Source organism: Herpailurus yagouaroundi, unplaced genomic scaffold (genome assembly GCF_014898765.1).
Source record: "Herpailurus yagouaroundi ecotype Mexico unplaced genomic scaffold, PumYag 195, whole genome shotgun sequence".
In the NCBI taxonomy this organism is placed as follows: domain Eukaryota; kingdom Metazoa; phylum Chordata; class Mammalia; order Carnivora; family Felidae; genus Herpailurus; species Herpailurus yagouaroundi.
Window position 1 is genome coordinate 3,813,215 of NW_024412426.1, and position 26,124 is coordinate 3,839,338.

General features: G+C 39.2%; 1 protein-coding gene across 4 annotated transcripts in view; it reads left to right on the plus strand.

Moving 5' to 3' along the window:
* DTL (denticleless E3 ubiquitin protein ligase adapter) overlaps nt 1–24,769 on the plus strand; it is a 49,009-nt gene extending 24,240 nt beyond the window's left edge. For 2 of the 4 annotated variants that reach the window (XM_040446392.1, XM_040446396.1), the window contains exons 12-15: nt 1,065–1,154; nt 3,739–3,874; nt 13,344–14,176; nt 16,076–18,108. In XM_040446392.1, the coding sequence (XP_040302326.1) occupies nt 1,065–1,154; nt 3,739–3,874; nt 13,344–14,176; nt 16,076–16,174 (1,158 nt within the window). In that variant the 3' untranslated portion in view covers nt 16,175–18,108. Of the gene's footprint in view, nt 1–1,064; nt 1,155–3,738; nt 3,875–13,343; nt 14,177–16,075; nt 18,109–24,499 lie in introns of those variants that run through there. The other 2 variants (XM_040446394.1, XM_040446393.1) reach the window with 2 other exon arrangements.
* The last annotated feature ends 1,355 nt before the right edge of the window (nt 24,770–26,124 follow it).

Genomic DNA, 26,124 nt, shown 5'->3' on the forward strand with positions numbered 1-26,124 from the left:
CCTGTGCCATTTAACCCAAGAGAGGAGTAGTAATGATTGAGTTGGAGAACCTTATGAATCAGTGTGTTGAATATCTTCACTACAATTGAAGGAAATCTATTAAGTTTACTTAGTCATTCTTGCAAATATTCTTTCCAGAGTCGCCTCCACTTTCTTCATACAGATGAGCAATGAATCAGAGCCTTGGGAAAATGAAAAGGGAATAATTTCTCTTTTTCAAACACATGTGCTAATAATAGTTAAATGAGTTTGTGCCATATTGTGCTGGTTAATTCTCATGGCCTCTGAAAGGGATTGACAGCTCTCGAATGAATCAACTGTCAAATGCAGATCACTAATGGCATCCAGTGAGGCGGGGAATCTGATCCTTAGTCATGTGTGTTGTACTGCATAATATGACCCTTGATTCATTAAAACATAGCAGAACTTAACTGAAAATTCAAGAGTTCTTTAATCAAATTAACCAAAATGAAATTGTAAAAGATACTTTTTTTCCAAAAAGGATACCAAAGTGCCATGTAAAAGTATATGGTTTATAGTCCTTCAAAATGAAGGGATGACTTTGGTAAAAATCAGTGAGTCTTTTGGATGAAAGACTGTCCTCTTGTTGCAGGAGAACTGGTAGTATGTCTGAAATGCCTTCAGGGTTTAGCTAATGTAGTATTCCCAGAAGTCACTGATTAGAGAAGATCTGAAAATGCCTAGGCTATGTAAAAACAGGGCTCCCTTGAAGTGCACACTACCTAGCAGCTGAACCCCATCCTTGCAGAAGGTTACCAGCTAAGAAGTGAGGAAAAATATCATTCTTGAATTTTAGTCAAAATATATATAGATAGTTAGGTAGTCCTGTCCTGGTATCTGAGTTCATATCTGTTTTCTCAGATCGGTGGCAGAAATATTTTGCCCATTGGAACTCTTTTCTGAGCTATAACTAGGCATACTTAAGAGACGTTTGGTAACAAAGCTATCTAAGGCACAAATATGGAGAGATTCAAAGGCTTTATCTGGGAGACCTAGCGCTGCTCTGCTGACTTGTTTTTTTTCTTTTTTTGATGGTGTAATAGGTCTCCACACCCTGGCATCCTCCTACGGTACTCCAGGGTCACTCTCAAGAGGTCACATCTGTGTGCTGGTGTCCATCAGACTTCACAAAGGTTTGTAAATAAATCTCTGTAGTTGATTTAAAAAGTGGATCACAGATTTGTAGATTTTCCCAAGGTTATTTTGAGTGTTATACAGACTTTAATGTTTAAATAGAGATCGAAAGAACTAGAGGCCATCCAGGATCTATGTCAGCATTAATCATACACATTTTACTTTTCTCTACCAGTAGAGAAACTTACACTAAAGAATAAGAATGGATTTCTTGATTCCTTGGAAGTCATTGTTTTCCTAAACGTAGAATTAAGTTTTTAACGTAAGTAAATTTTATCTGAAACTCTAAAGTAAAAAGAAAATTTTAAGGTGAAAAAACTAGTTTTATTAACTATCTACATATTATCAATGTGACATATTAAAGGTAACGTCTCGACTGTTCTTCACAATCCAATTTAGTGTTCACATGCCTAAACAATGCTTGCTGTGAAGTCTTAATGTGCTAGGTTATCTATGGCAAAACTACATAAGTAGCTCTAAAATGTTTTAGACATTTCTCACTTAAAAAAAAAAAACAGTAATACTTAAAAACAAAATCCTGAAATGTAGAAAGACCAGAAACATAATCATAATCTTTATGTACATGTAGGGCTTTCATACATAGTGGCCCAAGTTCCAGTCACTCTCCTGGCCTCTACTTCCCCTGGTCTTTGGGTTATTGGGATTTACAAGAAATATCACTTCTGTGGAGATCTCCCCTTTCATGTATGAAGTTTTGAGGTTTTGTTCCCATCTGTTTTTTATCTTCCAGAAACTTTTTATGGTCTGCTCTACTCAAGGCATCTCTGCTAGCTTTCCAGTACTGCTGCTGTGGATTTCTTTTTATTTCTGTATCCCTATATAACCATTTCTGTGGTCAGCCTCGTGATAGGCCTTTTTTTTTTTTTTTAACTTCATCGTTTTAATCACCAATAATTATATCCCAATGACATTTTCCTTCTGAGATTCCATGTAACTTCCAGTGAAATATCTGCTTTTAATATATTTTCTATTTTGTAGAATTGGGATAGTTTTTTAATTTTTCAGTTATTTATGTCATCTTTTTTCAACCACCATATATTGTCCTCATGTATATGCACAGGAAAGACTCCTAGGAAATGACAGGGCTGTTTACCTATACTCATCTAGTGACTACCCTTTTAAAAGTTTTTTTTAAATAATTTTGCTCCTAGGGACACCTGGGTGGCTCAGTCGGTTAAGTGTCCTGTCCGAGTGTCCGACTTTGGCTCAGGTCATGATCTCACGGCTCTTGGGTTCAAGCCCCATGTCGGGTTCTGTGCTGACAGCTCAGAGCCTGGAGCCTGCTTTGGATTCTGTGCCTCCCTCTCCCTCTCTTCCCCTCCCCTGCTCATGCTCTGTCTCTCTCTGTCTCTCAAAAGTAAATAAACATTAAAATAAAATAAAATAATTTTGCTCCCAGCCTAGAGTTAGGAAGGTAAGTATGGTATAAAAACAAAAGGTTCTAGCCTCTGAAATTGGAAAAACATAATATTTCAGTTCTAGCTTTGCCACTTAATTGTGGTGACATTGGGCAAACAACTTTATTCTAATCTGCAGATAAGGTTATTTGAGTTCAAGGTTTTTTACATTGTGAGTATTAAGTTAAAAAATGTAAATTGTCAGATGCACAGTAGGTGCTCTGGAACTAATAACTCTTATTAATAGACCATAGAGTAACTGGGGATTCCAGGCATTTCTTGTTGAGCAGTTAAATATGTGTGTCTTCTTTTGGCCTCCCAGTAAGGAAAGGAAAAAGCTGCCAGTCTCTTGGGGGCCAAGACTTAAGAGAACGTGTGTTCTTTTTTTCTCTCTCTTTAGTGACTGAAATAGAGAAATTATATAAACAAATGCTGGGGAACAGCTCTGGTACCAGTGGCCATTTGCCACAAGCTCTTCAGGCTGGACTTTCTCTGCCATAAAAGGCTGGGACCAAGATCAGGAATGGTCAGATATTTTTAAAGGGGCAAAGGTTATTTTTAACTTCTTTCAGCCTAGTGAACTTGTTGTTTTCCCAGATCGCTCCTTTACCTATTTAAAAAGAATCTCAAAGGAATGGTTTCATTCTACTTGTCACAGCTTCCTAGAGTCATGAACTAAGCCTGATCTTGGAAATGATCCCATTACTTTAGCAGTAAGCCAGATCATGTATAATTCAGAAGAAAGTGGTAGAAATTGAATGGTGACATGTACTGGTTTATCATTTAAGAGGGAGAGTAAAAAAGGTATTATAATTATATATGTCATAGTTCTATAGAAAGTTATAAAGATAATGACTAGCCCAAGTTTTTAAGGCAAAAATGAAATGAACTTGGTTTTATAGTAGGGCATTAGGTCAGGTAATAAATGACTGGTAATGAAAGACATACCAGCAGAATTATTAAGAAACTATAGAGAGTCCTTTGGAAATTTGGAGTGATTCCTGAAAGCAAAGAATGGAAGTATATGATTTTTCAGATATCATTTTCTATATCCTGGTGTGTCAGACAGAATAATTCTCCTTATGAGTCCTTAAGATCTACAAAATTTTTCCTTTGTTGTAAGTCTTTGATTGAAACTTCTTGACTCCCTTCCTGGTTCTCATAGATTGCTACCTGCTCTGATGACAATACACTGAAAATCTGGCGTTTGAATAGAGGCTTAGAGGAGAAATCAGGAGGAGATAAGCTCTCCATAGTGGGTTGGGCATCTCAGAAGAAAAAAGAGGCGAGAGCTGACCTAGGTAAGGATCCCATGCATTTTTCTAAGTTGTTCATGGTTTAATTGGTTTCATTCTACAGTACAGAGTGATAAGCTAGATTTCATCTTGTCTTGGTATATTTTTAAAGGAAAGCACCATCTTTTTGACATTCATTCTTTTCAATACATATTTTCTGAGCACTACTATGTTTATCATCTATACGAAGCACTGCAATCCAGTGGTGGATTTATTTTCAAAATTTTTATTGAACATTTACTATGTGCTAGGCACTGTTCTGAGTTGCTGGAGATTTAGCAATGAACAAAAGAATCAAAAAACCCAAAGACATAAACGAAGCTTACAGATTAGTATGAGCGGCATAGAAACAAGTTAAAGTAAAATATGTACTATGTCAAATCATGAGTACTTGAGAAAAAAAAAAAGAACACTGGGAAATTAGGTGCCCAGGGAGGTCTAAATGTTTAGATGACATTTGGGTAAAAGAAGTGAAATAGTGAGCCACGTGGACATTTTGAAGAACATTCCAGGCAGACAAGTGCAAAAGCCCTAAAGTAGGAGCAGGCCTGACATATTTTTTTGTTCCTTGAAGGGGCTAATATGGCTATAGCCCCTGTGGCTGGTGCAAGCTAAGGAGAGGGAGGGGAATAGTAATGGGAAATGAGGTTCTTCTACAATTTGGCTTTTGTTCTGACAGACAGAAAGCTATTGCAGGGTTTTAAATAGACGAGTATCATGATCTGACTTTGCTTGATCATTCTTACTCCTGTGTTGAAAACAAATTGTAAAGGGAGCAGTATAAAAGCTGGAAGCTAATTTTAATGTCGTTTTGAAATAATCCAGGAAGCCATGATGGTGACTTGGACAGAGGGGTAGCAAAAGATATGGTAAGAAGTCTTCAAATTCTGGATATATGTACAAGGTGGAGCCAACAGAACATGGTGTGGAATCAGATGTGGGATGTAAGGGAGAATTACTAAGGATGACTTCAGAGCTTAGGGCTTGTAAAACTAGAAGAATGGAATTGCCATTGACCTAAACAGGAATCACTGCAGAAGGAACAGGTTTGGGAGGGAATAGCGGAAGTTCCCTTTGGATATGTTGTTTGATGTGATTTTTAGACATTCAAATGGAGATGTCAGAGAGGCAGTTAGATGTTAATTTTGCAGTTTGGGGCTAAAGCTATAAATTTGGGGTCCATCATCATAGAGCAAGGAAGCTATAGCTAAGGTAGAGAATAGGTCTGGGGTCTGAGCCTTGGAACACCCCAATGTTTAGAGATTGGAGAGGTGAAGAAACAGACACAACCAGAGAAGTTAGAGAAAAAACCAGGAGAGTACTGTATTTTGGGACCCAAGTAAGTAATGGAGAGGGGATCCATTTGGTCAAATGTTTTTAGCATTCCACCTAAGACAAGGACTGAAACGACCTTTGGATTTGGCAGTGTGGGGATTATTTGGTGACTTCCATGAGAGCAATTTTGGTGGAGTGTCATGGTCTGATGGATGTTCAGGAGGATCAGAGAAGAGAACTTGGAGACTACAAGTATAGAAGGCTCTATCAAGGAGTTTTGCTAGAAAGGAAAGGAGAGAAATAAAGTGGTGGCTGAAGGAAGAAGCAGCATTTGTTTCTGTTTTGTTTTAATAGGAATATAGCATTTTGGAGTACCTGGGTGGCTCAGTCAGTTAAGCGTCGGACTTTGGCCCAGGTCATGATCTCACACTCCGTGAGTTCAAGCCCCATGTTGGGCTCTGTGCTGACAGTGAAGAGTCTGGTTAAGATTCATTTTCTCTCTCTCTCTCTCTCTCTCTCTCTCTCTCTCTCTTTGTCCCTCTCCCCCACTCTTGCTTGCACTCTGTCTCTCAAAAGTAAATGTTTAAAAAATTTTTTATTTAAGCAGTATAGCATTTTGTATGTGATTGGAAGGATCCTATAGAGAGAGAAACTTGATGCAGGGAAATTTACTAGAGCAGTGTTCTCAAGTAAGTGTGAAGGGATGGTATGGAATTCACAAGTAGAAGGGTAGGACTTTGCTAAGAGTGTGGATAGTTCATCCATAATAATCAGAGAGAAGGTGGAACATACAGGCACAGTGAAGGTAGGTCAGAACCTATGGAAGTTGATAGCTTCTATTTTCTTAGTAAGATAGGAATCAGGATCATCAACTGAAAATAAGGGTGAGGAAGTGGTTGAGATTTGAGGAGAGTTAAGTGAGTCTGAAATAGTCACGCAGAGAAAAGAAGAGAAAGTGGATTAGGGAAATACGGTTGTTGGGCAGTGGGTCAACTTGAGGCTAGTGGTCATGAATTGCAAGTGAGCAGTGTCTAATGGTTGTCTGCTGCCCAGGTACAGATACACTATAGGTGCGGAGTTGCATTTAACCAGAGGTGTGGTTTAAATCCACAAGTGTAAAGTGAGAGGAGGGCCAAGGAAGTTGAGGGTAGATATGAGAGGATGGTTGTAATGGTTGACTGCAGGATTTAAACTGGGTAAGGAAGGAAGTGAGCATATAGTGGCACTAGAGGATAGTGTCAAAGTGGGAAGATAAATGAATTGAGGATCCCCTAGAGATGAGGGATTTTGGAGATTGATCACTAAAGTGAACTGTAATATAGGTGGTGGTTGAAACTGAGATAACAGGATTTGCAGATTGGTAGTAATAAGGTCAAGGAGTAAGTGGCTTGAGTGAATTAAAGGACAAGGCTATAGAAACCAAGGCATTGGAAAGACCATGTATGTGGATTTTGTAATAACCATGAATTGACAGAGACAGTATTGAAGAGAGTGATAGTACACCAAGAGCAAAACTCTTCCAAGCACTGGACCAGACAGAGGGGATTCTCAGATATAGTAATAAGTAATATAGTAATAAGTATATATATAGTAGATATATAGTAACAGATATATAGTAATAAGCTGGAAATTCAAGCTTAAAGATTCATTTTACGTTAACCATCAAGGCCTAAGCTAATGGGGAATTGAAGATGAGACCGAATATATGCCCATTTTTCTAATGACTTAGTTCTTTAGTCTCTTAAAAGATGCTATAAGCAGAACTGGATTCCAGGGGAGGGTCTTTTACTTGTAGGTCTGCTTTAGTAAAGCCTTTGATGCCTTTATTTTTTAGTGTTTGGTGTTTCCTCTCTTTAAAAAAATTTTTCTTTTATTAGTATTATATAAGTTTAAAAAGCCAGCGAGTCCTTCAACAGTGAATGAGATAAACAGTCCCTAGATGCCCTGCCCCATAGTTCCCTTTTCTCAGGGACAGCCACTCTCAAATCTTCTAGCTGATTCTTTGATATGTGTGTCTATATCTCTGAATAGTATTTGTGCATTTCTGTTTCTTTTGATTTTTGTTTTGTTTTCAACTTTATCTACTGACGTCTCACTTTGTGAGATGAGGATTTCGCTCTCTGTGTCCCCACCATTACCAAGCCTCTGCATGCTCCGCATTCCCCTGTCTTCCCAATACAGGATCATAATTTTAGTTTGAACAGGAGTTAGCTTTTTGTTTTTGGTTTTTTTCTATTCAGAAGGGAGTTAGATAGTAAACTGCTGTTACTTTTTATTTCCTGAACTTTTTTTCCCCCTTGAGGCTCTTTTTTTTTTTTTTTTTTTAAGAGACTTGTCAAGATGTATTTACCTACCATAAGTCCACCCATTTAAAGTATACAGTGCAGTGGCCTTTAGTATATTGAGTTAGGCAGTCATCAACACAATCTCATTGTGGAATATTTTCATTATCCAAAATGAGGGTTCCAATTTCCCTATATCTTTATCAGCATTTGTTATTGTCTAATTAATTACAGCCCTCCTAGTGAATGTGAAGTGGTATCCATTGTGGTTTAGATTTGAATTTCCCTAATGGCTAACAATATTGAGCATTTTTTCCTGTGCTTATTATTTGCCATTTGTATATTTTCTTTGGAGAAATGCCTCTGCACATCTTTTGCCCAAATTTTAATTGGACTATTTGTCTTTTTAATGTTGAGTTGTAAGTGTTCTTTATATACTCTGGATATAAGCCCTTTGTCATATAACGATTTGCAAATATTCTCTTATTCTGTAGGTTGTCTTTTTACTTCCCTAATGATGTCCTTTGACACAAAATTTTCTAATTCTGATGAAATCCAACTTACCTGTTTTATCCTTTGTCAATTTGTGCTTTTGATGTTGTATCTAAGAAACCATTTCTTAACCCAAGGTCACAAAGAGATTTTTAGTTTTAAGCCATCTGGTCCATTTTGTGTTTATTTTTGTGTACGATATAAGTTAAGGATCTAAATTCATTCTTTTATACATGGATATGCAGGTTTCTCAGTATCATTTTTAACAGAGACTATTGTTTACTCCATTAAATTATTTTCATACCCTTGCCAAAAATCAATTGACCATAAATGTAAGGATTTATTTCTAGATTCTCATGCTGTTCCATTGATGTATATGTCTATCCTTAGGCTGATACTACATTGTCTTGATTACTATAGCTTTGTAGCAAGTTTTTGAAATTGGAAACTCTGGGTCCCCCAATTTTCTTCTTTTTCAAGATTATTTTGGTTATTCTTGGTCACTTGTATTTCTATACAGATACTAGAACCAGCTTGTCAATTTCTACAAAATAGTTCCCTGCGATTTTGATAGGCATTATATCAAATCTATAGTTCAGTTTGGGGAATACTGCCATCTTAAAGTTGTGTTAACTTTTGTGATCCGTGAACATAGATGTCTATCAGCTGCCTTGTCTTTATATTTACTTATCTATCCCTAATTTGGGAAAACAAAAAAGAGAAGAATCATGTGAGTAAAAAGCCATCAGTGTTTCTACCAGTCACAAATAATTTTAATTAACATTTTAACTTATTTTTGAGATTTTCCTCCTTTTCCACAGAGATTCTTATTAATAGAATCACGTTTATACTGTAAATACATTTGGGTTTCTTGGGGATGTCTTCCCTGAACATGATGTCCTAAGCACTTTCTGTGTTATCTTTTTAGCAAAATATTTAAAATAGTCCACTGAGTAAATGTTCCACAGTTTATCTAGCTATTCTCTCGTAGTTGGACATTTTGTTTCCAAAATTTTGTGAAACTTTTTTCTGAATTTAGGGTTCCCTCATCCCATTAAAATAGATTCCCAGAGGTGGCATTTCTATGTTAATTGCTGTAACCATTTTAAGAGTATTAATGAAAAGTGAAGTTGCTTTTAATTATTTTTAGTGGATCATTAATTATTCTTGGTTTTGGAAGCCAAGTCACAAAAAGAGTTATACATGTTGACCAAGTTTGGACCATAATAATAGCGACCACATTCAGCCATTATTGAGTATGAGCATAGACAATCTAAAGACCCACTTGGATTATCTTACTTAGTTTCCCAAACAGCCGAAACTAAAGCTCAAGGAAGTTAGGTTCGCCTAAGATCCCGCACAGCTGTGAAGTTTGTAGTAGAACCAGACTTCAAACACTTGCAGTCTGGTTTTAGAGTGCGTGCTTGGTCAGTGCTGACAGCTCAGAGCCTGGAGCCTGCTTCAGATTCTTTATCTCCCTCTCTCTCTCTGCCCTTTCCTCACCCACACTCTGTCTCTCCGTTTCTTAAAAAATAAATAAACATTTAGAGTGCATGCTTGGAAGCACTCTCCAGTACTGCCTCCTTTAAAACCCAACACAGGAAAGCGTAGTTCAAGTTAAGACCCAACCAAGATTTCTCCATTCAGGGTGCTGCTAGAGTTACTCTGAAGAGCACTAAAGAAAATCAACCCCACTTGAATGCCAAAGGTTGGCACATTGGCTATTCAGCCCTGTAATCCAGCTTCCAGCAGCAGAGTGGCTGCTGTTAATCACACTACCAGTTTGAAAATGATGGTCCTCTGCTTTCCCAAGCTTCTAATTGCCACCCCAATCCTTCACTGTTGTCCTGGGCTTCGTATCTTCTCTTCTGGCCCTCTTAACACACCAACTAGAAGGCTTTAAACCCGAGGCACAGCGCCTTTTCCCTCTGCCCTACTTTTCCCAGCCAGCACCTGCTCTATCGCTTACTATTGTGTCACTGTTTCAGCCAGCGATCTCAGTACTGTCAAGGCAAATGGTTCTCAACCCTGGCTGTGCATCTTAACCAGTTGTGGAGCTTTTTAAAAGTTTGTGTGTCCCCAGAGATTATTCAGTAGGTCTGGGGTGGTGGCCAAGTACCTGTATTCTTAAAAAGCTCCAAGTAATTCTGGTATGCAGCCAGGATTGAGAACCTCTGGTCTAGGCATTATTGAGTGACAAAGATGATTGTCCTTATCTTGAAGAGAAGGAAACCTTACCTGTACTATCTCATGTGCTTGCCATAGTCTTGCAAGTCTGCAGAATGCTTACAGAGTCTGTTTTTTGATGCATGGAACCTCACTGTCATCCCTCTCAGCAGTAATGAAATTTCACAAACATTGTTTAATAATTCTTTGCTGGGTACTACAGGGGCCCTAGACCTAAAAATGAGTAAATTATCATCACCTGCCTTCTAGGTGCTCACAGTCTAGTCCAGGAGGCAGATACAAAAGCCCTGTAGTACATTGTAAACATTTCTCTTAGCTGTATAAACAAAAGGAGCCTACTTCCTGTGGGAGAGGAGGAAAGAAGTTTGTGAAATCTTCACAATGAAGTTAACGGCTGTCATCAGAGCCTGAAACATGAGGAGAAGTTTTACCTGGCCAAGAAGAGGCAGACTTGGCAAGAAAGCCACATGAACAAAGACAGAGATGTGACAGTGCACAGCTTGTTCAGGAAGCAGTGAGTAGTCTCCTGTAACAGGATCCTAAAGTAGCAGTACATGATATGACTGGGAAGGTAGGCTGAGGCCAAATGGCAAACTCTTATACAGAAAGAAGCTGCAAAGTGACTGATTATTAGTAAGCTTTCTATAATTCCTCAAAAGAACTGACTTGCAGGAGGCCCTTAGGGCAGTAATGCAGTCTTGATACCGTGTCCTCAGATCTCACACAGTGCTTCGGGTCAATGGGAGTTCAGTAGATGATGTACTACTGGCCATGTTATATTTAAATCGAGGGACCATATAGTGACATACTGTGTAGCTGTTAAAAAGAATGCAGTGTGTCTAAGTTTATAGAGATATAGAGAAAAAGCACTGTTTAGAGAAAAGAAGAAATTGCAGAATGTGTGTATGTGGTGTGTGTTTGTGTAATAATCCATTGTTGGGTTTTTAAGATCTGATATACCTTTGTGTGGTAATAGGCATCTAGAAAATTGTGGGATGCACACGAGTAAAATGAGGTTGAAAAGAGGGCTTTTTACTTTTCACTTAATTTCCCTTTGAAACTGAATTTTTTTTACCATGAAATTTTATTATCTTAATAATCTTATTACTATTTTTTTAAAAAGATTGAAATTTTGGGGCGCCTGGGTGGCGCAGTCGGTTAAGCGTCCGACTTCAGCCAGGTCACGATCTCGCGCTCTGTGAGTTCGAGCCCCGCGTCGGGCTCTGGGCTGATGGCCCGGAGCCTGGAGCCTGTTTCCAATTCTGTGTCTCCCTCTCTCTCTGCCCCTCCCCTGTTCATGCTCTGTCTCTCTCTGTCCCAAAAATAAATAAACGTTGAAAAAAAAAAATTAAAAAAAAAAAGATTGAAATTTGGTGCAGAGTTTTGTTAACCTTCAAAGTTAATAAAATCTTCTCTTTGAAACCCCATGGTCCACTCCTTCCTCCATTTAACATCCTAAAGGAAGAGAAATGCCCAGCTTTCCACCACATCAGATCTCCCTCTGACCCTTAGTAAACACTTCAGATGTCTACTACTCAGGTATCAGAAACTTAGATACCTGCTTAGCCCAGGGCCCAGCTTTTCCTTCTCCCCTAATCCTGTGTTAGAATGTGCCTGTTCTAAGACCCATGCTATTTTAGGACTTTCTCCCTTAACCCTACCCTTCAGCCCACTCTCGTGGAACTAATAACTGTAGGGACTGTGCAGTGACTGTTGATCTGTGCTGAAGAGTGACACAAATGAAAAGTTTCTGTCCTCCTGAAATAATGACTAATCAAGCTCTAGAATATGAGAACTATCACCAGATGCTTCAGGGACAGTCCCTGTCACTAACTCTCCTTCTGGAGCACGTTACTCCAGAATGGGATTTTCCAGTAAAATGATCTTAATTGAAAGAGCAGTATCACTTTGGCCATTTCTGAACGTATAGTTGATGGGGAAATTTTAGGCAAAAGTCAGTTTGTAGAATTTCTCTGTCTCAAGGCAAAACTGCTTGATGAGTAAAAAGTACAGGGTAGAACATACAGGGTAACTAAATGACTGAAATTAGTGCTTGTGAATCTGTATTCTAGTGATTGTCTTATGTCAGCTCATCCTAAATTCAGTTGCATATAAATGCAATTCAGTAATTAAACTGAATTAAATATCAGAGTTATAATTCAAAGAGTTTGTGACTTAGAAATAATTGATGGCCTTTCCTTGTTACTAGAGACAGGAACACTATTTCAGAAATCTAGAAAGCTCAGAAGGAAAGTAAGAAAATACAGAGTTGTCTATGGCGGGGCCAAAGTGGGAAGAAGCATGAAGTTTATAAGAATTTTCCTCAAGGGCTTGCCATTGCTTGTAAACAAGGAACAAGACACATAGAGAAGAGTTCTGTCCACTGACTTGCTTTACTGAGAGCAAGCATTTGGTTTTGGAAATGTTCTTTGGCATTCTTTGACTTGCGGAAAGTAGCCATTTATAAATTAAGGTGGAAAGCCAAGTGAGGCCTAATAACTTTAACAAGCAATTGATGGGATTATTTCCTGTGGACGTTAAAAGCTCTCCATTTCACAGATATGGAAACTGAAGCAGAAGCAGAGGAGGTAAAGGGTTGTGTTCAAGTCAGTAGTAAATGGTCGTGCCAAATTTTAGACCAGTGCACTTATGTTTGGGAACCACTGTGCAGTGCCCCCCTGCCCTCACATTGCTCCAAAGCATATACAGGAATTGTAATGGCAACTTTACTTGTGAAAACAAAATATCATTAACAACTTAAATGTCTTGCTGTTACCTTAGAATACTTGGTAGCTAGTAAAAATTATAATGTACATCTATATTAATGTGGGGAAGGTCCATTATATGCTAAGAAGCAGGTTACTGAATAGTATATACATTATGGTCTCTTTTGTATAGAAAAAATTTGAGGTGTATAACGTATATATCACATGCACAAGTATAGAAAAAATGCTGTAAGTGGTGTACCTGGATGCTTTAAAATTTTCCCTTTGATATTTCTATATTTTCTAGATTATTACAAGTAAATGTTTTACAACAGAGCGGTTGGGAGGCTGGCAGTTAGGAAAGGGGAAGGAAAATGCTGAAAGGGTGTGGTAAGAATCAAGTGATTTATGTAATCGACTCACAGGGAAATCCATTCCTATATGAGTAAGTTAGTTATAATTTTCCTTGGTGAGAATTCAGGGATTTTCTATGGCTTTCTCTTCTGATTTTTGTGACCCTCTGTTCTTTTTCAGTAACAGTGACAAGTAGCCAGAGCACTCCTGCCAAAGCCCCCAGAGTAAAGAGCAGTCCATCTATTTCTTCCCCATCATCAGCAGCTTGTGCTCCAAGCTGTGCAGGAGACCTCCCTCTTCCTTCAAATACTCCCACATTCTCTATTAAAACCCCTCCTGCCAAAGCCCGGTCTCCCATCAGCAGAAGAGGCTCTGTGTCCTCGGTCTCTCCCAAGCCACCCTCGTCTTTCAAGATGTCCATTAGAAACTGGATGACCCGAACACCATCCTCCTCACCACCCATCACGCCACCTGCTTCTGAAACCAAGATCACTTCTCCAAGAAAAGCCCTCATTCCTGTGAGCCTAAAATCATCCCAAGCAGTGGCTTGCTCTGAGTCCAGAAATCGAGTCAAGAGGAGGCTGGACTCAAGTTGTCTGGAGAGTGTGAAACAGAAGTGTGTGAAGAGTTGCAACTGTGTGACTGAGCTTGATGACCCAGTTGAAAAGCTTCATTTGGATCTGTGCTGCCTTGCTGGTAGCCAGGAAGACCTTGGTAAGGACTCTCTAGGTCCTCCCAAACCAAGCAAGATTGAAGGAGCTAGTATGAGTATCTCAGAGCCTCCTTCTCCCGCCAGTCCTTATGCTTCAGAAAGCTGCGGAACACTACCTCTTCCTTTGGGATCTTGTGGAGAAGGGTCTGAGGTGGTAGGCAAAGAGAATAGCTCCCCGGAGAATAAAAACTGGTTATTGGCCATGGCGGCCAAACGGAAGGCTGAGAATTCATCTCCCCGAAGTCCATCCTCCCAGACCCCCAATTCTAGGAGACAGAGTGGAAAGACTTCTCCAGGCCCGGTAAGTCGGCAGTGGTGGGAAGATGCATTTCCTAACTTGAAAGGAGCCAGTGAGAACATAGATTCTCTAACTTGAGGAGGTCAAGCACAAATCCCTTCTCAGAAGTCAGGATTTTTTTTTTTTTTTTTTTCAGTAAATCTATTTATACCTAGGGTTGCCAGATTTAGCACATAAAAATTCAGGACAAATATTGCGTGGGACATATTTATACTAAAAATTCTTTATACTAAAAGGTTATTTGTTTGAAATTCAAATGTAACTAGGTGTTGCTGTATTTCATTATCTAGCAACCCGATTTACTCCCACTAAAATCCCCTCCGTGAAGGTCCATACCACTCAGCCCTGGTGTCTGTTTCCTCAAAGCCTTCATCATGCTCTAATATATCAATTCAAAAATATCTTCCCTCTTCTTTGTTTGGCATTATTCCCTCCCCACCTAACCCCTGCGTTTTTTGGTTTTTTTTTCTTTTCCGCATTAGCCAGCCCCTGGCAACCACTTTTTATAGGTTCCCTCCCCTTTTTATAGATAAAACTGACATTCATGGGCAAGTTACCAACATCCATGAATAGATTTCCAGTTTGGTCATTATGGTTTATGATTATTTCAAATACAGTGAAACTTAGATACTTAAAGCAATTTAAATGCAGAATCCTTCCAGATTTTTATGATTTTCCCCCCATTTTTTTACCGTCACCTTGCTCACACCAGTATTTTTGGCAATTCATCTATATCTATACTTTTTAAACATTCAGGTTAGTTTCACTTATCTTTTTAAGACTACTGTTTTCATTGACTGACACAATGTTGAAGTTAAATAATTTCAAAAACACATATTGCTGGCAGAAATAGGTTTGTGAACCTTAAAAAGCAAATGACCTATTGAAATGGTGGAGGGAGAAGTAGCTATGAGCATCGAGTGAGTATGGGCACAGGTCAGAGGGACTAGAAAGCTTCAGGTAATCAGTTTGCAAGTGGGGCGGGGGGTAGGTTCACAAAGTTTCTGCTCTGATTCATAGTGGTTCTTGCTCTATGTTAAGAAGGTGGTACAATGATTAAAATTCAATCTAAAAGCTGGAGAGCCTCAAGCCAGCTCTAGTTTAATAAGTGTTCATATCCCCCATCCTACTGTCCTGAAGCCTGTCCCATAATTTTAGGGAAAATAAACTAGAAATATTTTAAAGATTACTTAAAACACAGAATCCAACCAAGATCTTGCTACAGAACATGGGGAAAGAAAACAGGTATCAGGAATCTTTTCTTTCTTCTCCTAAAATTATCTTTGTATCTGTTTTTTGCCCCTGACCAAAATCCTTTTTTTCCAGAACTGATCTCAGCTGTGTGTTATCAGAAAAATAATTTCAGTGAAAAATTGTTTTCACTAATGTGTACATTATAAAGGCTTTTAAAAATAGTGTGCCAGTCCCATATATTTCCGGTTTTATAATTTCAATCTTTGAAGCTAAAGTTTCTTTAGAAGGTTTTTCTTCTTTATGTGCATAATGATAAGACTTCCTCAGAAAAGGGTAGCAGCTGCCATTTGAATCCCTGTCCCATTTGTAAATGGGGGGGGGGGGGGGTGATTTACTCATTTCTTTCAAAGAGGAGGGTTATTATAGCCTTGAGGTCTTATCAGGAGGTTTAACTAGTAAATATTTTCAGTTCACATGAAAAATCTATGCCTTCCATTCTTACATACATCTATTAAATTTTTATTAAATTCAGTACAAACCAGCCAAAAGAGACATTGCCCTCAAAGTATTTGGAACTTGAAAGCTGGCTGACTAAATAATCAAATTTCTAGGCATCCCAACTTAAAATACCCTTTACTGATAACTTGCTGAAGTAACAGCTGAACTTTATCTTAGAAAATCTCTGAAATCTAAACTTTCTTTTTCTAGGTCACTATTACTCCCAGCTCCATGAGGAAAATCTGTACATACTTTCATAGAAAATCTCAAGATGACTACTGTAGTCCCGAACAGTCAACAGAATTATAGATTCCAATCTGAGTGAGTTAACTGAACTTTGGCCCCTTAAAACAAGACAAAAAATACAACAGAGTGATTCAGTAACTCTGATCTTTAAGAAAGCTACCATTCTTTCATTTTCAGAGAAAAATCGTTTCAACTCTGAAGCTTACCTACTCTGGTTCTAAGCTTATATGCAGCTTCCTTGGGGTGAATGCTGTGTTTAAATTCCATAAAGTAAGTTTGTCACTCTGTAACATTTTGAATGAGTAGTCTTCACTTTTTAAATTATGCCTCTTCTCTACAATAATGACATCCCAGCTCATAGAGGCAAAAAGTAAGACTTGTCTCTTGTTACTCTGAGACTGTGGGTACACAGTGGAAAATATCTGCTGGTCACAGCAGGAGGCCTGTCTGTGAAGGCCAAGTGCTGAAGAAGTCTTCTGCTGGGGACCCCTGGATCTGTGCTGCCTCAAACAAATATAATTTCATTTAAAATTTATATAATCTTTTCACTACACTTTTGGTTTTTTTGTTTTGTTTTGTTTTTAGTATGTGTAAAAATGTGATGTTCAGATAAGTACATTTATATTGATTCAGTGTTAAAATACAGTCTTCTTAAGTTAAAATCATCTTTATTTTCAGAGCAGTGATAAATGTCAACGCTTTGGAGAAACTAGGAGAACAACACTAGAAACCTTTACTTGGCCTTTTTCCCCCAAATATATCTCCCATATGAGACTATGACTCTTATATTTTTTACTAAGCAATTTACTATGTAGCAACCCAACATCATGTTCTATAAGAGGTTATGGTTTTGCCACTTACTAGACAAAGATACTTATAAAATCAATAGTCCTGCATGGAAGCTGGGGTGTGAAATCATCTTCAGTTCTCTAGGGGCTGCAAGTTTTTCAAAATATAAGTCATCAGATTTTAAGAAAAAATAATCATCTCTGATTGATACTTTTATAAAAGAAGATAGGTCTGAACTGAAAACCCAGAACCTAAAAAACAACTCTTGGCTTTTTAACTTGATTTTTTGGATCTTCTTCATGTATATATATGAAAAAAACAAAAAACAGTGACCCTCTAGAATAGCCCTGAGCTGAAAAGTCATGGAAATTTCTCTAGATATTTAATGTAGAAGATGTTTAGACTGACTCTAAGTTAATAGTGTACAGAATATCTTGAGCATCTTCTCCTTTAACCAACAGTTACATGTCGATCATCTTGAATTGAACTGTTGTTGTTTTATATTTGTCCCCTTTATAAGCTCATAGAAACAAGTTCCATGTACTTTCTATGTGCTACATCCTTAGAAGGGACTCCCCTAACAATCATGAAACTTGATTCATTTTATCCATAACCCTGAGAAATGTGTAGAGTTTATTCATATTTTTGTCATAATTTAAAAATCTGTTCTTAATGACAACTTTTTAATTCCTTTGCTTCCTATAAGTCAAGCTTGTAACAACCTGCACTACATATGTTGATTACGCGTGGTTTTCTCCAAGGAGAAAAATAAGTAAAGGGAAGCCACAGAATTGCTGTTTTTGAAACAAAGCACTCCATAGCATTAACTGAGTATTTAGGAATTCTACTTATAATTGGTGTTTGATTTTTGAATGTTAGGCTATGGGAAGGTGTTGCTTATGACCATATCTACTAATAATGATATCTGTGTCTTGCTTTGAACGCCAAGTGGAGGGGAAAAAGGATAACTAGATAATTACATTCTTTGTATCCTTGAACATCTAACAGCTCTGCTGAGTGAAATTGGGGTAAATGTGGCTGGCAGGAACTGTGCTGAGAGTCTACTGGCTGTAACACGTCCCACTTGTAAAACTAGTACTTCAAATGGGTGCCAAAGGTCAAATGTAATGAGATAATAATTATCCCTGCCTCTGTCAGTGTCAGACTTTGAGCTGATCCTGAATAATAAAGCTTTTTACCTTATCTGATATCCTTTTCTGAGCTTTTTGCATTAACCTAGAAGCAGTCTACACAAAAGAACTATAGTAGTAATCAAGAATCCCTTCTACTTGTTCATTGAATAAAATTTGTTTATTCCCAAGGATATGATCTAGTTCAAGCTGAAAGAAGTTTTAATAAATATTGTCTTGCTTGGTCAGACCTTGAGCGCTTAAGATGGCTTGAATTACTTGATGAAGTAGGGTGGAGTGATGTAGTTCTTTTTCTAAACAAGTATTTCCAGCCCAAGCTTTTCCATTTGAATACACTCCAAGCATTATTGCTACAGTGCTGTATTAGAGTTTCCTTTGGCTGTTTCATCACAGGCCCTTAATTTACTTTTGTGAGGGTTGACTAATTAGTCCTTTAAAATGTTTCCTTTAATCTGGGCTGCACATTTAACTGATGATAAATCAAAACCATCTGTAGCTATCCCTGTTGGACTGGCAGAGGGTGAGTTCAGCTCACTACCCCATCTCTAGCCCTAAAAGCTTAAAACTTCACTAAGACTTTCGGGAAACCCAGTATAGGAGGCATTTTTTAAAACCTCAGCTGGGCAATATGGATGCCTGGAGATAACTTTTTAGTGTGTGTGTGTGTGTGTGTGTGTGTGTGTGTTGTTTAGTCCCCAGCTTGAAATCAGCCTATGGTCATGATCTTGTACGGTCATATATCAGTTCAGCATGTGCTTTTTTTTTTTTTTTTTCAATGTTTATTTATTTTTGGGACAGAGAGAGACAGAGCATGAACGGGCGAGGGGCAGAGAGAGAGGGAGACACAGAATCGGAAACAGGCTCCAGGCTCTGAGCCATCAGCCCAGAGCCTGACGCGGGGCTCGAACTCACGGACAGCGAGATCGTGACCTGGCTGAAGTCGGACGCTTAACCGACTGCGCCACCCAGGCGCCCCCAGCATGTGCTTTTTGAGAGCCTATCCTAGCAGATAAACTGCTACTCTCAGATCTATTTTTCCTGGACTTCCCTTCACACTGCTCATAAAGCAAAGGCTGAGTAGCCTCATAGAATGAGTTCACAACTAGGTAGCATGCGCAGCATTTTACAGCTGTGCATCAGAAGAGAGATTAGAGGAGAAGTCATGTTGGGGAAACTGAGTTATTGTCCTCCACATGGCAATTAAAGGGCTGAATATGGGTCCAGTGAGCTCTTGCTCATCAGCTCTCTCTACTTCTCAACAGGTCTCCATAGGAGGTTCTTTGGCTGCCTAGGTTTGGATCATGCCACATTGTGAACTAACTAACCATCACTCATTAAATTTTTGGGGATTATGGAAAACCCTGCTTTATGCATTATTAGCTCTTTAGATACTGGATAAAAGTTATGGGGAGGCCAAACACAACATCTTGCTGGACATGATGTGAGTCTAATGCTTCGTTAGATCTAGTGCTAGGAATACAAGCTCAGCATTGTTCTAAGGAACCCATTTTGTTGTCTAAAGTGGCAGAAAAGCCTTTTTTATTTCTGAGCTATGTTTAAATGCTTGTTAAAAAGTGCAAGGGTCGTTAGGGAATGTGGTGGGGTAAAGTCAGCCTTTTAAAAAAATCACCTGAGCATATTAAGCAACTTGTTCAGATCAGTATGCTTACAGCAAGTATATAGAACACAAATAAGAAGTATTATATTATTAAAGAATAGGCTTATTCCATCCCCAGAGCTTACCCCTCCCATTTCCTGGCTAAGCCAAGAAAGAGGATTTCAAGGATATATAACCAGGTTCTTTATTTTGAATTTCAAAGGTTTAGTATTCCATTTATACTTCATTTCTCTTTAATTTCCTTAACTTGCCACATGCCCCTTCCTGTTTTGACATTCTAAATAATTTGTATTCAAGCCATTTTGTGGACTATGAATAGCACATTTCAAAGTGCCTTTGACTGGAAGGCTTTCAATTCAGTCAACATTTTATTCATCACCTGGGTGCCAAGCCCCGTGTGAGGCACCTGGTCTGCAGAGTTCTTCTCTTTATTTTCGGTTGTCAAAGGAGTCACTTTACCTGTGGCACTTCGGTAGACTAAAGTCAGCATTTGAGAGAAACAGGCAAAGATGAGATTTTCAAGTCCTTTGAGTGAAGTTGTTTGTGAGCAGCTGTAAATGTAGCAAGTGCTGTCTGGAAGCCACATAGACTGTTCCCTCCAGGAAGTTCATTCAGCAGCTTCTTGGAGCACCTTAACTTTTCAAAGTAAAATGCTTTTCTCATGCATGGTTCTATTATATTCTTTACAATATTACGAATAATGGTTAAAAACATATTCTCTGTAGCCAAACTGCCTAGCTTTGAATCCAAGCCCTAGCTGTGTGATGTTGGGCAAGTTCCTTAACCTCTCTGTGAAGCGGTTTTTCTCATTTGTAAAATGGGATTGTGTGGTTATTATAGGTGTAGCTCTTGGGACAGTGCCTGGCACATAGTAGCTAACATTTATTGAACAATTACTGTTAGCTATTATTCTCAAAGTAGAGAGAGCAAGATTCTATCCTTATTGAATGAATGGGCATAAAGGTTTAACTTTTTGTTTCTAAATCATTCCTATTCATTCCTGTTCCACTAGAGCCATGGTCCTCAAAGGTATGGGAACTAAATAAGAATCACTTGGGAAGCTTTTTTGTTGTTGTTAGTGTTGCTTCGGTCTTCTAGTCCTGACACTTTTCAAAAGGAGCAAATAGACCTCTGGGTGGGGGGACAAAACCCTCCAGTTTCACAGGTGTTTGATATTCATGAATCTTTCCCACCAGGTACACATGAAAATTACAGAGGTTATTTCATATGTGGCCTCAGCCAATGTTCAAAGAGGTATAATTTGCAAATCTGTATCCTGCACTCCTAAGCAAGCCATGCATTTGCTCACACAGAGCCCATCCTCCCATTTCCTGACTGCTGCCCCCAGCTCACTATACTGTTTAACACGTGTTCACCCCTAGGGAGGAAGCCACAGCTGGCTCGCCATTAATGCCGACTCTTGATCACTTGTTAGGCTGTTGTGTTCCCTGGCCAGTGGGAAGGCAAATAAGAGATGAAGCTCAAAGCAGGCCGTGTGGCTGTCTTAGTTGGATGCAAGGTTCAAACATTTGACTGAGGAGTAATGTGTAGACTCTAGATTCTTTTTTCTCACTTAATGAGATTCTTCCGTGGGCTTCTGTTTGGTGCCAGTGATACCTGTTGCCAGTGTCACACCAGTGCCAAAATACCAGTCGTGAAGGTTTCAGACTCAACATTGGGGTTTCTCTTGGTATCTGAGCACCAAATTATGCTGCCACTGCCACTGCCGCTGTTCAAGACTCTGGTTTCCAAATGGGAACTTGTAGTTCTAGAATGGGGCATTCTTTTATTAGCTGGTATCTGCACCCCTGCAAACAGATGATCCCACCATGCTCAGCCCCCTTTATGGGTTGGTGCCAAAATTATCAATTCAAATGAAGATGATAAGGGCTACTTTTTTTTCCCTGTTATCAGCCTTTTAATCTTTCTTAATGTTTATTTTTGAGAGAGAGCGCAAGAGGGAGAGGAGCAGAGAGGGAGACACAGAATCCAAAGCAGGCTGCAGGCTCTGAGCTCAGTGCAGAGCCCAGTGGCGGGGCTTGAACTCATGAACCGTGAGATCATGACCTGAGCCAAAGTCAGCCACCCTGGGCGCCCCAGCCTACTCACTTTTAAAGTCATAGTGTAAAAGTACCGTAATTGTACAAATCAGCCCGTCCCCTAACAATATACTACCAGACAATATATGTTACTGAAACAACAAACTATAAATAAATTATCTGGCCTTGCTATGTTGACCTGTAGTTAGCAAATATTGTCATAACACATCATTCAATAATCATTCCAAACCACTCTTCCCCTTTTCAATTTCTTTTCTACCTTTTTTCTATAACCTACAGTGCACTCACAATATTCCAAGAATTATTTAATAAGAAGCATAATATGGCTTATTAAGCATAACGGTGAAATAGTAATGATACAGGAACTGAAATAATTAAAACTAAAATCCAGTAAGGCATTGTTGCCTCTGTAATGGGTCGTTGTTTGGCCCACCAGTTGATGTCGAGTTGGAAATGCCGCTTCCTCAAAAGCCTTATTGAATTTAGATAACTTTATGTGGAAGTAAGAGACTCAGAGTCCAAAAATCACTGTCTTTACAAGGGTTGACTTAACAGACAAGTCGAAGCGAACGTTAATAACTTCAGGGTAGGGGTAAGGAGAGGATGGCAATGCTAAACATTTCTCAGCTCCCTAATGAGGCGATTAGGTATTGGCCTTGAAGTGTTGAACCTGTAATTAAGTTTCTGGCTTTGGAAAACTAGGTCCTAAAAGCAAGAGATACAAGCAACAAAGTCTGGAATCCTATATGGAGAGTCTAGAGGATAAGGAAAATTAGAATGTGGTTTTTTGACGATTAGGAATGGTTTCTGTTGCAGCCAACTCTCTTGTACAACAAGTTTCACAAGAGGGTGCCATTTAGAGCAGCTTGTTAATTTGAGCTATCCTCTGGTGTCCTCTTGCCTTCCTGTTTACTTTGACAGTATTTCTAGTCCCATTCACTTTTTCCTTCTTCATGTTATGTTGCCCACTGAACTCTGTTGAATAGTGCTTAAAGTCAGGGCTGTGTATTTGAGTCCCAGGTGGGCCAATTCACTTCACCCTGTCCTGTGGCCACAGGCGGCATCCCACTTGCCTACCCTAGCCAGCTGCTCCAGCAAGGAGTGAGAAAAGTATTTAGGCTCAGTATAAACACTGGAGACAAACTCATAGAATATCTCCTCACTACCTCACTACATTTTGAAAGGCTGTCTTTCTCCTTAAAGACCAAGTTTATAAACCTCTTTTGACCAAATTTATATAGATTGTTTCATGTAATACACACAATTGCCCTATAGGTAGGTATAATTTGTTATCCACATTTTGACAGATAAAGAAACTAAAGTACACAGAGGTTAAGTAATCAGCCCGAGGACACATAGCCAGCACTTTGTGGATTTGGTCTGACTCAAAGCCCACAGTCTTAATTCCCATACTATAATGCCTCACAGAAAGAAACTTGTCCCTGGCCCTCTATTAATCAAATACACGCTTTCTATTTTGCACACACTTAGAAGAACTCTCAAAATGTTCCAAATATATTTTCTCTTTGAGTAATAAATGAAAAAATGTTACTTCTTGGAGAGGAAACCATTCTTAACTACCAGAGGAGGGTGATGCGCAGCACTAGAATCTAGCATCGGTACCAATAATGTGTGTTAATAGGAACCTAAGATTATCACGATTGAAGGTTGGAAAAAAGGAGCGAAGAATTCTGAACAAAATTCTTCAGAAAAGAAAAGTAGAGAAAGGCTTGCTCACAAATGTAGGGGAGAGACTGAAGAATGGAGATGAGGATATACATACCCTCCGACCCAGCAATTTCACCCCTGTACTCTAGGGAAGCTCACATGCCCAGGGCACGAAAACGAAGATGGTCAGAGTGGCATTGTTTACACTGGCCAAAGCCTGGAAACAACCCAGATAACCAGCCAGGGTAGAATGGGTAAACTTGGATACTCATGATAGAACACTATGTAACCATGAAATGAAAAAGAATAAACTAGCTACACACAGCAAGAATGAGTGTTAGAACGGTGAGCAGAAGAAACAAGCAAATGCATGTGATATGATTTTGTTCATGTCAAGTGTTAACAAAAAATGCAATACTGAACTAGTATGGAAGCGTACATACATGGGTGGTAAAAGGCAAAACAAGGATCATGATCACAATAAATCAAGACGGTGGATCCCTCTGGAAGATTGTATACTTGGGAAGTAACGGGGACTTCCTAGGATGTGGCAAGGTTCTCTCTTCCCCAGCTTGGTGGTCACATGGGTGTTTGCTTTATAATTATGTCTTGCATTTATGTTATACACATATTTCTGGATGTTTTATGATTCATGTTTTTAAAGGCTTTTGAAAAGGAATGAAGATTAAATAGTTCTATAGAGAAGATTAGGCAAGATGTGGGGATAGAGAAATTCTAGATAGATTTGATAATAACAATTATTCAAATAGAATAAGCTACTAGGGAAGTCTGTGGGATCTTTTTAATACTCTGTAAGGAAAAAGGAGAATCCTCTGTTCCCTCAAAGCAGAAGGATGAACTGACTTGCATTCACTATATTCATTCAGTTTAAAAGAAAAGAACTGATCCTTTGGTAAACCATACCATTGCTCAGATACGGGGTTGGGATTTCCATAATTGGGACTGAGCCAGAAGCTAGCAAGCAGGACGAGTTAGAAGAGAAGGTCCTGCAGCATTTGACCTTCTAAAAGTTTCACACTAAGTACATTTCTTTTTTTTTTTTTTCCTTCTTCCCCATTCATATTTTCTTTCTCTTTCCAAGATTCGTCATCAAACCAAGGCAGAAATGGGCCATGGAAATCAAATTCTTACTTTCAAATGAAGAAACTGGCCTGGGGAAGTTAACCAGTTTGACTGAGGTCACAAAACTAGATAGTGGCAGAATCCGTTCTGGCACCCCACATTGTTTGTACCCTAGTCTTCCTGATCTAGCCATTTCTCTGCGTACCATTTTTAAGATCCAGTTTGAACCCTCCCTCCTTCCTGTAAGAGGTATTCACAGATTTTCCTAAATAAACCTTCCTTCCACTCAGCCTCATGCGTGGTGCCTTGTTTTAATGCCCTCAGTAGTGCTTATCACATTTGTCTCAGAATTACAGATTGTATCCTCCTAAATGTCAAATTGGTCTAATTCATTTCTACATACCCAGCGTTAGGCTCATCGGAGCCAATGATTACATACTCAGGAATTTTGTGAGCTGGTCATTAAAATGTAGGTAGCTGGAAATCGGTCCTGGTGAGAGTCTTTGCACCATGGAGCAAACAAAAGCTGCAAATCAGGGCTTCCCCCCGCCCCCAGGGAGCCAGGTTACCAGCACATCACTGTACGAATCCCACCACCACCAGCAGCCACCTCTAGACTTGCTGTGATGCAGAGCAGTCGCAAGGAGCACGAAGAAGGAAGGATCCAGTACAAGTGAAGACCAAAAAGTAACAAGAATTCAAAAAGCATCAGTTCAGGAGCCCAAGGAAGAGAATGTTTTGAGAAATAGGTGATTCACTCTGCAGACAAGTCAGGAAGATGAGAGCTTGAATAAGGCCAGCACATCTTTGTCCTTCTCAAGAGCTTTTTCAGTAGCATAATAAGGATGAGATGTGGCTGGGAATGAAAAGATGGGGGTGGTTAGGAAATAGGCAGTAAATGTAGATGCCTTTAAAAAAAAATGGCAGTCTTCCTTATTAAGCAGCTATTTCTGAATACCTACTGTGTGTCAAGCCTTGCACTAAACAAAGATGACATACAGGCCCATCTTCAAGCTGCTCCCCGGTGCTTAGGGCAGACAAGAGAACATTGAACACGCTGTGATGAGGGCTCTGATGAAGACAGATGTGGGGCCTGTGGGAGCACATCAGACAGCCTGTGCATTCAGGGAAAGTTTCATACCAAAGCTGACCGAGCTGAGCCTTAGAGAAGAAACATTTTCTAGATGGTAAGTGAAGGAGGGACATTCCTCACAAAGGAAATAGTGGTCTGAGGGTGTGAGGAAGAGTGGCCTGTCTGAGGAACTCTTGAGTAGTTCCGTTTCCTGTTAGAGCTGGAGCAGAGGGAACATATAAAACACCAGCAGATGAGGCTGCAGAGGCCAGCAGGGCTCAGGGCATAGACACCCCTACAGTGCCGCCATACTGAGTTTGAACTTTATGTCAAAGGCCCTGGACAGCCACTGAATGACTAAGCAGGGGATAAGCACAACCATTTTTTTTTTTTTTTTTTTTTTTTTTAGAAAGATGATTCTGGTAGCAATGTGGAGGGTCCATTGGAAAGGGACCAGACGTCAGGCAGTTCACCCAGTCAGAAGGAGACTAGTAATCTAAGCGGTAGGGAGGGTGGGCCTGAAGTGAAGTAATGGGGGTGCATAACAAGGATATTGCCGATTTGAGAGATAC